Genomic DNA, 12,750 nt, shown 5'->3' with positions numbered 1-12,750 from the left:
GTTTGCTTCAGCCACGTGTGTGTCACATGTGTGTGCTTCAGCCGTTGCAGTGTTATATATCTAGTCAATGCCTGTTCCAAACCCTCATGTCGGAGCACTAGAGTGGCGCTCCAACGGCAACAATGTCGCTGGCAGCGCTGATCGAGTTATAGCTCTTTTCGCTCATACTGTGAACACACCCAAAGGCTAAACTGGTTTTGTGTCATACTATGCTAACTGATGCACGAGTGTTTCAGTTTTCTCATCTTTTAAACTTGTTGCTTAACTTTAAAAATATGTCTTTAAGAATTTGTTAAGTTAGGATCGAAATACAGGAGTTTGAAATCAGGTGTGCATTACACACTATGAGGTTTGGAAATAATAGAGCAACCGACACTATAGGATATTGGTTAGGTTACCATGCCAGACTAGGAATCATTGAATGCACCACCCCATATGGTCTCAGGAGACAGAGGATGTAAACAAAACAAGGGCTGTGGTAAAACTTGTTGTATATTAACTGATCCACTCTCCGGTCCAGCAGGGGGCAGTAATGAGGAGGAAAGAGGAGGCTAGGATGTTTAGCATTCCTTGTCAACATTGTCAACTGCTCGTTTTAACAGCGGGTATGTGTATCCTCACAATACCAAATAATCTGGACCAAACCTTGGGACGGAGCGAGGTCCGAACTGGATTGTAGGAAGGAGGGATTCAGGGATGAATCTGTCCTAAACCCGTTTAGTCTGAGCTGAGCTTTAGCTGATCCACATCACAAATACACCATATGTTCCCACTTCCTCTCACAGCCATACATATAGTTCTGTATTTACTTCTAATATCCTCCGCTGAGGCTTCTGCTTCCACCTTGATTCAATGGAGATGAACGGGATTTTGTTCGTGGAGCTACAAGCTTTTAAATATTAGCTTTAAAGACTCTGCAGCAGCATGTGTTTTCAGAAACACTGCGCCCATTTCTCAGCATAAACCACACACAGTTTTATTTCGCCTTTGGTAGAAAATAGTCCACAGTGTCCACAAAAAAACCCACTGAACAATTAAAAAAAACCTATTTGATTTCATAATCCTGGAAGATATCCCAAAACGGTGCCATTCATTCAGTAAATGACTGTAGAACTGCACAGAGGAAGCTCTCATTTACACTGTTTCCAATAATCAGCTGTTTGCTGTAAGGCCAATTAGGGAGTACACAGAGTTCTGTCTAAGTTGCTTCCTCAAAACTAATGTTTCTATTTTGGAAAGTGACAAGAAAAGGAGAGAAATCACAGTTTCACACCTCATTAATCAGATTTAAACTAGTAACTCTCAGCCTGGCCGTAATGGTGGCAGAGATGGAAAAACAGGGCGAGCAGATCGGTTTGAGACAGCAGTAATTTAGCCCTGGTACATATTATTTCCCCTCTAAGCCCTGTGTGATTACTTAAAAAAGTCTCTGAGGAAAGTTTCACAGGAAATGAGAGCCACCGTTGTATGTTCCGGTATTAAAAAAAACCAAAAAAAAAAAACAACTTCCACAGTGCCAGGTAAACTAAAGCGAGCCTGCAGAGTGTAATGAAGATAAATACCACTGCTGGTCTTATCGCACTGCGAGATGTTGTGATTTATTTCATGTTTCTGGGAAGAAAAAGCTGCATGGCCACAAAGTTGTTCTGCCCCAAAAAATAACGAGTGGACAAACTTCTAACAAACTTATTTCGTTTTTTTTTTTTTTTGTGTGTGTCATGGGAAGATTAACACATTATCGTCAAAGCTTTCTAAAAGTCTTGAATGCTTAATTTAAAATGGATGATTTGTGGTCGTTTTAATATGCACCTATTGTCATACCAAGAACGAGTGCTTGCATTTGAGTACTAATATGAGTACTTTATTCATTAAGTATTAATCTTGGTCATGCTATAATAATACATTATTGCTGCTCAGTGACTATGAAAGTAAATCACATCAGATTTGGCTGCCATGTCAGTATTTTGAAACGGTGGCAGATCTTTCTGTTCAGCTTGGAGAACCAGCGCACGAGAAGGAAAAAACAACTAAACTACAAATTTAAAAGAGTACACAGAAGACTCTTCTTTTTTTTCCCATTTGCATCTAATCTCAGAACAAGCGCAGAATGTATGTGCCAGTTGGCTGTACTCTTTGTGGTGTGTTCAGGTGCTTTTTTTTTTGGCCCAGACACGTCACAGTCGGCCTCCGTGGCCGGTGATCACTTGATGTTGGTTTAGCGCGTCTGTACCTTTAAAAACAGGTCTGAAATTGTCAGAATGTCAGTGTATTCAGTTCTACACACCTTCATGTCACTTCATAAGTTAAATTGAGGATGTAAAAGTTACTCACAGTTGCGCTGGATTAGACAGTTTCTTTCCTCTTTCTTTGACAGCTGCGCGAAGGTTGTCTGTTTTGATGTCACGGCCCTCGTCTGTTTCTTTGGTCAGAACTCTTTGAAGCGAGGCCACAGGAGGAATCACATCTGATGCCAACACATCACAGGAGCTCACGTTTCTGGTTAACTCTTCAAACAGAGCCAGTAACGCCTTTTTCCAGTCCACCGTTCTGCGTTGAGAGAAACTCATATTCAAACGCAAATATTCTCAGAGCCCTCTTCTTCTCAACGATAGCGTCGTGCTTTTTCTAGGGTGGTGGTGGAGCTGCGCCTGAACGTCTTTAAGGCAGATTGTTTTAAGATATCTGGCCGCTGCAGCCGCGACACTTCCCTGTGCCAAAACACCCTTGTTAACAGCCAGCTAATTTGCTGTTTCTGCCACATAGCTAATGAGAAGTTAACGTACACTGCCCAGTGTGGTATCAGGTGCAGTTGGATTAGAGCTTGTTTGCAAAGTACGGACATATGACCACAGATTAGTCATGTAGCTGTTGGACTGGTGCACAATGCTGCTGTCAGTATCAGTGCAGTCCTGTTTAATCCATCAGTCTGCGTTCAGAAAACAACTCGAAATACTCCCAGATTTTAACTGTAGGCAAGACCAAGCAACAATTAATGGATTCATGTGTCAAGTTTATGTCCAGGCTTTAACTAAATTTACAGAAAACTTGGAAAATAGATGCAGATTAATCTTTGTTAACATCCTCTACTGTGTTCCATCAGAGTAAACGGTCAGCGAGGCTAATTCTCCAGTTGGGTTGTGTAAAATGTCTTAAAAAAACAAAAGTTCCTTTAAACGATCTCCTTATGGCTCCACACAGAGCTAACGCTTTCATTTACAACTGTTTTTATTTGACTTATTAATAGAACTATGTGAAAATAAATAATACAAAAACAAGAGAAGGCAAATCAAAAAGTATTAATATTTAAGAAATAAATAACAACTGGACAAACACATTTTTCACTGTTTTCCAACATTTTACAAACAAAATAATTAAAATCCACGGATCCAAAAAAATAATCATCAGATTAACTGATAAGAATAATTGTTAGTCGCCGTCCCGCTGCTCTCCAGAATCCTGCTGGCAGTTTTTCCCCCGACTCAACTTTCGCGACTTTCGTTCTCACAGAGAAACAAGCGCTGCATCGCAAATCTGTGAAACTCTTTGTTCACAAGTTTGCCAATTTCTCGTGTCGCCGTCAGTTCGAGAGCTGATTACTTCCCCGGAGCATCACAATAGTGCACTCGGCGTAATCAAATTTTAGTTTGGAGCACAGATGGGAGACTGGTACTCCCCCAACAGCTCTGTGACTCTGACATTTACAGCAAAGTCACTCAAAATGAATCATTTTAGAGGTGTCTTCAGTTATTGAACTACTGAAATCATGCTATTTAACTCTTATATACTGTCAGAATACAAGCATGAAACTTACATTAGGAGGATTGCAGGTACACTAATGATCTTTTAATTTATTTATTAGAAAGCTCTTGTGAGTTCTATTTTAAATCTGATCCCAAAATCCTTCTCGCAGTAGTAGTCACCATCTGCTGCAGTGAGGCGCAAAGCAAAACATAAGAGTTGTGTTGTTGACTTGGGTACCTGTGTGTGTGTGTGTGTTAGGTCTGGTGACGTCCCTGTCCGAGGGCTGGTACAGCCTCCTGCTGGACCTGCAGAACCGCCTCAACAAGGTCATCAAGAGCGTGGGCAAGATCGAGCACAGCTTATATCCTTTTCATATTCATGCATGCGCTCGCCATCTGTGACGGCGGCGGAGATGACCCGTGCTGACAGGACCGGTCGTCTCGTAGGCAGTAAATCCTGAAAATGGTGGCAGTTTAATTTGCTTATATTGCAGTAATTAGTTTGTGGCCACTCTGCTGCATTATGTAATTATGTGATTTGTTTAAAGAAGTGTAAGTGTTTGTGAATTCATTTTAATTTTGATGATCACTCGGTTAAAATCCCTCTTGATCCTTCGCCTCCAATGTAAATTTTTATAGGTTTCTACAGTAGTTAAATTGAAACCATTAGATTTTATACCCTGGTCAGACAAAGTAATGCATTTAATGACCTGATTTAAATGTGAGAGGCATTTTTTTTTCTCTTTTGTCGAATGTGAAAGTAATAGTGAAAATAGTCAGAATAATTGTAATGAAAGATTAAATAGCGACAAATTCAGACTAATTTTAGGGATTTTTATTACGTTTCCCTTATGAAAATGATTTAAAAAGCCATTTTTTGTTTTGCAGTCAAAACTTGTCCAGGTACAGTCTGCGCTCCAGTTATTTATCGGTTCAGCAGAACTATCCTGAATGACTGACCAGGTCTTCATATCACCAGCTGTGCTGTTTTTATTAGACTTTCTTTCACGTCAGGCTGAAAATTTGTTGACTGTGCCTGAGGTAAAATATGTGTTATTGTACCTGAGGTGCAATCCTCAGGCGTTGCGGCAGACTCGTATTGATTTCCCTTAACTGCACGGCACCTGGAGGTCCTTCCACACAGAGCGGAAGACAGAACAGGCCACGGGATTCATCGACGGGGACCTGATTGAAAGCTTCCTGGACCTCGGGCGGGCAAAGATGCAGGAGGTTGTCAGCACTCTTCAGGTAAGAACTCGAAGTTCATCCACATCTACGCACTTATAGCTGCAGTAAAAGTGATCTCCATTAACCTGCAGGACAGTATAGTGTTGTGATTAAACTTTAATGAAATCATGTCAGCCAACATCTTGGAGAACAGTCAACAGTGTGTTTTTGAGGAGATAACACTGGGGCTACTAATAGGGCCAAAGTTTAATAACCATTTCTCCAAAAAGGCTGATAATATTCAACCCGGTAGTTTGTAGTTTCTGCCAGATTTACGCCCCTCTCCTTTGGATTTTAGCTTCCTCCTACCTGACATCCTCATACATAAAGATTTTTAGTGGGAGTCAGCTATTCCAGAAATAAATCCAGAGCCAGACTGGACACATGCTTGGGATCATTGTCTTGTTGCTAAACTCGTAGAAATGCTTCTTACTCTTAAAGGGGCATTAAAGCCTCTTCAGTTGTAGATAGTAGACGTTTAAGGCTCTGGTTGCCTAGGTGTATATTTCCCACCCCTAAATGTTTCCAGCTGAAACAATCAGACCTTAACAATATTGCTGGTGTATGGGACAAGCCAATTCCTCCACGTGTGTTTTAGTTCACAGATGAACCTAGCTCAGTATTTTTGCTGTAGGACTGTGAATTTGGAGGTAGGAACCAAAGTTGTGGACAATGTTTCCATGCGGTAAATGTTTGAGAAACTCGATCACATTGGTCGTTGCCTCAAAGTTTAAATTAGTTCTAGTTGGCATGCGTCAACTTTTTTGTCTGTCATCAATACAACTCTCCACCTTTGTACTTGGTACCAGCCCTGTTTGTGTCAACGCTGCCAGTCTCTTCCTGTGTTCACGCTCCTTAAGGCTTCCTCAACTTTGCTCTCATTGCCGGCTCGTTGGCACGGTTTGTGTTTGCCTGCGATGGGCTCTAAACTATTTTATTAACGGAGATTTACATAGACGTGTTGCTAGAGCAGAGGTCCAGCAGAAGGTGTAGAAACAATTTGCGCTGGCACTTGAGTTTTTTTGGCCTAAAACAGTGTTGAACCTAGAAAGACAGATTTTATTAACTGCTCCCGTGCTCTGAGTGGGACAAACATTTACGGCTGAACAGGTGGTAGAATCACTTTTGGCAGATAAACAAATAACGCTTATCGGCTTTGTGTCTCTTGTGCGCTCGTTGCATTTGAAAAAGAAAGAAGCACACTTTTAGCTGGTGAACAAAGGCTGTTCCCAGGTTGCCTGTTAAGGAAAGCTGATGAAGACAGACTGAAATATGTGTCTGTATGTGTCTCTTTGCCAGGAGACTCCTGTTTAATGCCAGGAGTCTACTGGAGCTGGAACACTGCTCTAAAAATATGCTGCAGCGTCCAAACTTCAACTACAATATGCACATTTTAAACTATTAATTGTTGAAATTAAGGCTGTAACTAAGAGTTATTTTCTTTTTTATCGATTAACAGGAAGTGTGTAGATTGTCCAAACAAGAAATGTTAAGATTGGAAAAAGCAGCATAATCTCAAATGTCAAATGTTTGATGTTTCTTTAAAAGAGTTGCAGATTAATTACATCTGTTAGTTGCTCACATGATTAATGTTTGCAGCTTTACAGCTTGAGTGGGAATAATTAGTTTTGTTCAGCAAAAAATTTTAAAAATAGCCAAAAAACACCACTAGATCATGAATGATTTAGTTTTTAGGATGAAACATGTGATAGAGAAGAAAGTAATACAAAGATACGCTGATAAAATGCAGTCTCTACCAGAAAATTGAGGAAGAAAGATACGATCAGTGATGTGCACAAGCGAGATAAAAGATCCCCAAGATAATCTTATCTCTAAAACAGCTGAAACTCAAAAAGGTCAGAATGCTTTTGGAGCACGTGCCTCCCTCCCAGTTCCGTTTGTCGCCTATTGTGACGTAAGTGGCAGCGGTTTGTCACAGTGGCGGAGCCCTAACTGCTCGGTGTGGTTCGATTTCAGATCGATGACGGCAGCGGCATGAAGCGTGAAGCCACAGTGGACGAGGTGATTAAGATCGTGGAGGAGCTGACGAGGATCCACTAGCCTCGACCGCCATCCAGATCCCCGCTGGCCCGAGAGGACGGCTCAGAGGAGGAGCGATGGGTGAAATGATGTCGGAGGCGACGGTTTAGGTTTTGCAGATTTGTAAATAAGTATAAATAAACAGTGTGTGCATGTTCGTCCTTCAGACTTCGGTGATTTATAAGCTGTTGAGACCCTGAAGGTGCTACATGACGAGCGTCTCGCGCCCTTCCTTTAGATAAGAGTCTCCAGGCGGAGTGGGTAGCATCCTGTTTGAACAACAAAAAGACCAAAGTGAAGACATTGGTCAGAGTGTGCTTGAGTGTGTGTGTGCGATTGTGTCCGTGTGGAAATAATGAGCCACTATAAATAGGAAAAATACAGAAAAAATTTCCTCGCCAGAAGAATTCTCTGGGAGTTTTGTGACAGTTGTAGGTTGCAGGTTAAAGCTCGGCCAATCCTCTCCACCCGTCATCACTGACTGATTTACTGTTTCCACGTTTATTACGGAATAAACGCGCTGTATGAAAAAACAAAATGAGGAAAAGGATAGATTTATAGCTATTTTGTCTTTGTGATGTTTTCTTTGTTTATTCTAATAAAGTTTGCTTTAGTACCGTTCACACCGTTGTCTCAGATTCTGACTTTTATTTATTTTGTTTACAAAATCTGCTTTGTTTTAGTAATAATTTTAGCTGCACAGCTCTGGAAGTAAATGTCCGTCAGTTGCTCCACCACTTTAGCCCACACTGTCACATTCAAGAACTATGAATGTCTATGAACCATTCCTACAGATGTTCATTTGAGGATAACTTGTAAAGACTCCAGAGATTGTCTGATAACAGTTTGAAATCTTCTATGGATTAGTGTATTTTGCACATACCCTACCAGTCAATTTTAGAATCTCACTGAAGACATCAAAACTATGAATGAACACATGGAATTATGTAGTGAACAAAAAAAAGTCCAACTCCAAATATGATTCATATTTTAGAGTCCTCAAAGTAGCCACCCTTTGTTTTGTTGACAGCGCTGCAAACCCTTGGACTTCTCTCAATGAGCTTCATGATGTGCCTTTGTCAGGGTTCATTTGTGGAAGCTGTGGAGCTGACAGCCCTATCTGACAACTGTTAGAATTCATATAATGGCAAGAACCAGTCAGCCAAGTCAAGAGAAATGACAGTCCATCATTACTTTAAGAACTGAAGGTCGGTCAGTCCGGAAAATTGCGAAAACTTTGAATGTGTCCCCAAGTGCAGTTGCAAAAACCATCAAGCGCTACGACGAAACGCTCACATGAGGACCGCCCCAGGAAAGGAAGACCACCTCTGCTGCTGAGGATAAGTTCATTCAAGTCCCGAGCCTCAGCCTCAGCCTCGAGTCACCAGCCTCAATCGCAAGTTAACGGCACCTCTGATAAGAGCCCAGATCAGTGCCACACAGAATTCTAGTAGCAGACACATCTCTACATCAACTGTTCAGAGGAGACTGCGCCAATCAGGCCTTTATGGTCAAATCGCTGCTAGAATACCAGTTCACTAGTTTATTCATTCATCTTCTGTAACTGCTTGTCCTGTGAAGGGTCCCAGCGGTCATCGGGCGAGAGGCGGGGTACGCCCTGGACAGGTCTCCAGTCTATAGCAGGGCTAACGCAGAGAGTCAGACAACCATTCACACTCACACCTACAGCCAATTTAGAATCACCAGTTAACCTAACAAGCATGTCTTTGGACAGTGGGAGGAAGCTGGAGTACCTGGAGAGAACCCACACAGGCGCAGGGAGAACATGCAAACTAGTTCAATTAATGACATGCAAAACTACATATGGCATCAGCCGAACTGTGTGTTTGGTGCCAATGAACAAAATATTAGCATGCTAATATCCTAAACTGCTATAATGAGTTACACCTGCACCAATGAGCGAGCTGAACACCAGCACAGCAGCAGGCTGACATTAGTGTTTAGCTCAAAACCCACTGACTGCATGCGAAATGTCCCATATTTCACGTCTAAATGGTTTCATTCATTAATGTGAATGTATTAAATTAAAATGCTTATATTATATGATGCTTTGTCAAAAGTTAATCTGTTAAACAAATGACACATACGAAGTTCCAAAATTTGAGATGAGAAATGGGAGAATCTGCTGCTTTAAATTTTTATAATTTAAGGATTAAGATTAATTAAAGTTAAATATACACTGATTAGCCACAACATTATGACCACTGACAGGAGAAGTAAATAACATTGAACCATCTTGTGACAATTCAACGCTCTTCTAGGAAACTTTTGAACCTGGCATTAATGTGGATGTTACTTAGACGTGTAGCACCCACCTAGACCAGACCAGACACCCCTATACATAATATATAACACAAAAAAAACGAAAATAAACAACGAAAATAAAATAATTTAATATTAAATAGTAAATTGCAGTGAAATGAAATGAATTCACAACCAACAACCATGTGCAAGATGTGCAGTAACAATAAGTCCAGTTCTGTGTCATCTCTCTCACACAGATGAGGAGTTGTACAGACTGACGGCTTGAGGCAGGAACGATTTCCTGTAGCGCTCCTCGAGACAACAAAGTTGTCCGAGTCTCTTGGAGGAGGTGCTCCGTTGTCTGTCTATTATATGGTGGAGAGGGTGGTCAGAGTTACCCATGACTGATAACAGTTTGTTCAGTGTCCTCCTCTCCGCCACCACTTCAAAAGTCTCCTGTCTGCGGCCAATGACAGAGCCAGCCTCCCTGATCAGTTTATTCAGTCTGTTGGTGTCACCGGCTGCAGTGCTGCTCCCCCGGCAGACCACAGAGGAGAAAAGGGTGACACTCCTTTATGCTCCAGGACGCAGCCTGACACAGGCACACACACAAAAACGGTTAAAACAAAAACATGAAAAACAGCACAAGTTGTTGACCTGGCCTCCAAATTCACTAGATCCCAAACTGATCAAGTAGCTGCGGGATGATACACAGAGGCCCCTCCCCTCAACCCATAGGACCCAAAGGCTCCAACTGTTTTGGAGGCACAAGGGAGACCTACACAATATTAGGAAGGTGGTCATAATGTTAAGCCTGATTTGTGTATATTTAAGTAATAAGTAAGTAATATATCCAGTGCAGTGTTTTGCAGGGAAGCCTCTACACTTTTAGTACTTCCACTCAAGTGAAGGGTCTGAATATTCCTTCTACGGCTGAGGCTTAAAGAGCCTAAAGCCTCTGAGCTGTTTGCAGTCAGACTTCAGGCCTTCTCCTGCTTTTTATGCAACCATTTAAATATTCTTAACCAAACCGCCCTCCACAGTCGCTGTAGTTGACCTCGTTTATCAAATTAAAACGCCATCTCAGGTCTGACTTTCCGGTTATTGCGTACTCCCTACTTTTAGCTCACACAGCTACAACAAATCTCTTTAAAAAGAAAAAAAACAAAAAAAAAAACTAGAGAAACTGGGAGGTAAATATGTTTTTGTGCCAGTAAATCAGTCTCTGTGCACACTAAGCATGCAGGGTCTCCTCCTTGTTTCTTTGTCAGACCCGCTGGAAATTCAGAATATTACTTGAGCTCTGTTTTCTCAAGCGCCTCATTAATTTATGTTTTGCGCATACTTCTTTTCATCTGCTGTAAACAATGTCAAGCTGGAATATAGGGGCTCTTTCTGTCGAAGAAATCAAAGGTATTACAGACCCGAACGCTGGCAGGATGACAACGTGAGCTAGCTTCGAGTAGCAGTTCTCTCCACCGAGGGCTTGAAGGAAACTGGTCAGTGACTGGCAGCTGCAGTCCTCTGCCAGTTCTCAGGAGCTATTTCTGTTCTCCTGTCACCATCCTGAGGCACACGGGCCTTTGTTGAGCTCTGGTTTGACATTCACACTGAATATATATATTTTTTTATTTTTCCCATTTTCTTGCTTCATATTTAAACCTGCTTCTTGAATTTAGCAAAACGCCTCTATACACAAAACACTGAGATACACCGATCAGGCATAACATTATGACCACCTTCCTAATATTGTGTAGTTCTCCCTTGCGCCTCCAAAACAGTTGTGACTCATCAGAGAATGGACACGGGCCTTCTGAGGGTGTCCTGTGGTGCCTTTCAACAAAATGTTATTAGTGGGGGGGCCTTTGGGTCCTATGGGTTGAGGGGAGGGGCCTCTGTGGATCATCCCACAGATACTTGATCAGTTTGGGATCTAGTGAATTTAGAGACCAGGTCAACACCTTGTGCTGTTCTTCATATTTATTGAGTTCTTCCTAAAATGTTTTTGTGTGTGTTCCTGTGCCAGGCTGCATCCTGCTGGGGATGGCTGCTGCCATCAAGGAGTGTCATTGCTATGGGGTGGGGGTGCCTGGTCTGGTCTAGGTGGGTGCTACATGTCTAAGTAACATCCACATGAATGCCAGGTCCAAACGTTTCCCAGCAGAACATTGAATTGTCACAAGGTGGTCACTGTTATTTACCAGTCCTGTCGGTGGTCATATTGTTGTGCCTGATCGATGTATGCCTGAAAGAAAAAAAAAAAAAATAACCTCATACTATGATTTTTCTGTTAGAAACATAGAAACTCGAGTGAAGTCAATAACATCAGTGATCTCATTCCAGTGTCTTCTGGGAAACCCGGGCATTGATGTGGATGTTACTCTGATACGTATCGCCACCTGAACATTGCTGCAGGCCAAACACATCCCCATGGCAACGGCATGGGGATGTGTTTGCATTCTGCTACCATGTATTCTCCAGATAAGTGACAAGTATTCACCCATGACCCTGTCGCCTGTCTTTCTTTCTTTCCTTCCCACTTTTGATAGACGGTGACCTCTGCGTACCGGGAACAACCCACAAGAGCACCCGCTCATCTGGCCATCGCAATTTGTCAAAAAAATAAATACAAGTTGCTGAAATCCTTTCACTTTCCAATTTTTCCTGCTTCTAACACATCAACTTTGAGGACAAAAGGTTCACTTACGGCCTGATGTACCACCAAGTGCCATGATAACCTGATAATCAGAGTTATTTATAATGTTATGGCTGGTCGATGCTCTACCAAGCAGGGAAAACAGGGCAATGATAGGACTGTTTATAGCAGCATTTATTCTTCATTTTGACAAGGCATCATGTACAAACAGCCGGTGCTGGGAGAAGTTTAACAGTAGATCTATGACCATATTTTATCTGTTAAACAATTCACTCTTCAATGGATTGGCAGATTTTTAACAGCAGAAATTAAGATGTCTGGAACTATTTTGTTTATTTCAAGATTTTCAGCCCACGCAAACTTACTTTCAGATGTTAAAGTTCCTTGATAACGGGGAATATTTATGACAATCCGCTTTGAAGTTCGTGACAAAAACATCCCAATGTATGTCTTCTTCTTATTCAAAAAAAAAACTGCAAATCTACTACAAAGACACAGAGAAATAACTGAAACGTCCAAAGCTCATGATACAGCGCCTATTTAATTATACATTTTCAGAGCCTTTAAAGATTTATTAACACCAGCGATGTCTCTAAACTCAGCTGTAATCAGTTTAGAGTCCACAAAATCACTCGCCCGCTCTGTATCATTTCACATCATTTGACTTTTACTGGACCTCTTCACCCCTCAACTGCTTCCCCAGTGACTTCAAAATGTCCACACATTGCAGCTATTCGCTTGTTCAGGAGCCATTAAGGGTTTTAGAAATCTTCCACCTCTAAACTCGAGCTGCACCCTCACTGAGTAAGGGCGGTGACACAC

At 41.7% G+C, this 12,750-nt stretch overlaps 1 protein-coding gene across 1 annotated transcript in view; it reads left to right on the top strand.

Moving 5' to 3' along the window:
- The window catches only part of ddb1 (damage-specific DNA binding protein 1), a 48,635-nt gene extending 41,007 nt beyond the window's left edge, over window positions 1-7,628 (top strand). The window contains exons 25-27 of the mRNA XM_084540858.1: window positions 4,000-4,102; window positions 4,865-4,988; window positions 6,945-7,628. Of these exons, the coding sequence (XP_084396984.1) occupies window positions 4,000-4,102; window positions 4,865-4,988; window positions 6,945-7,028 (311 nt within the window). The 3' untranslated portion in view covers window positions 7,029-7,628. The remainder of the gene's footprint in view (window positions 1-3,999; window positions 4,103-4,864; window positions 4,989-6,944) is intronic.
- Window positions 7,629-12,750: the final 5,122 nt, after the last annotated feature.

This window comes from Chelon labrosus (assembly GCF_963514085.1).
Source record: "Chelon labrosus genome assembly, chromosome: 3".
Taxonomy (NCBI): Eukaryota; Metazoa; Chordata; class Actinopteri; order Mugiliformes; family Mugilidae; genus Chelon; species Chelon labrosus.
The sequence above is the reverse complement of the archived record's forward strand: the minus strand, read 5'-3'. Positions and strand labels throughout refer to the sequence as shown.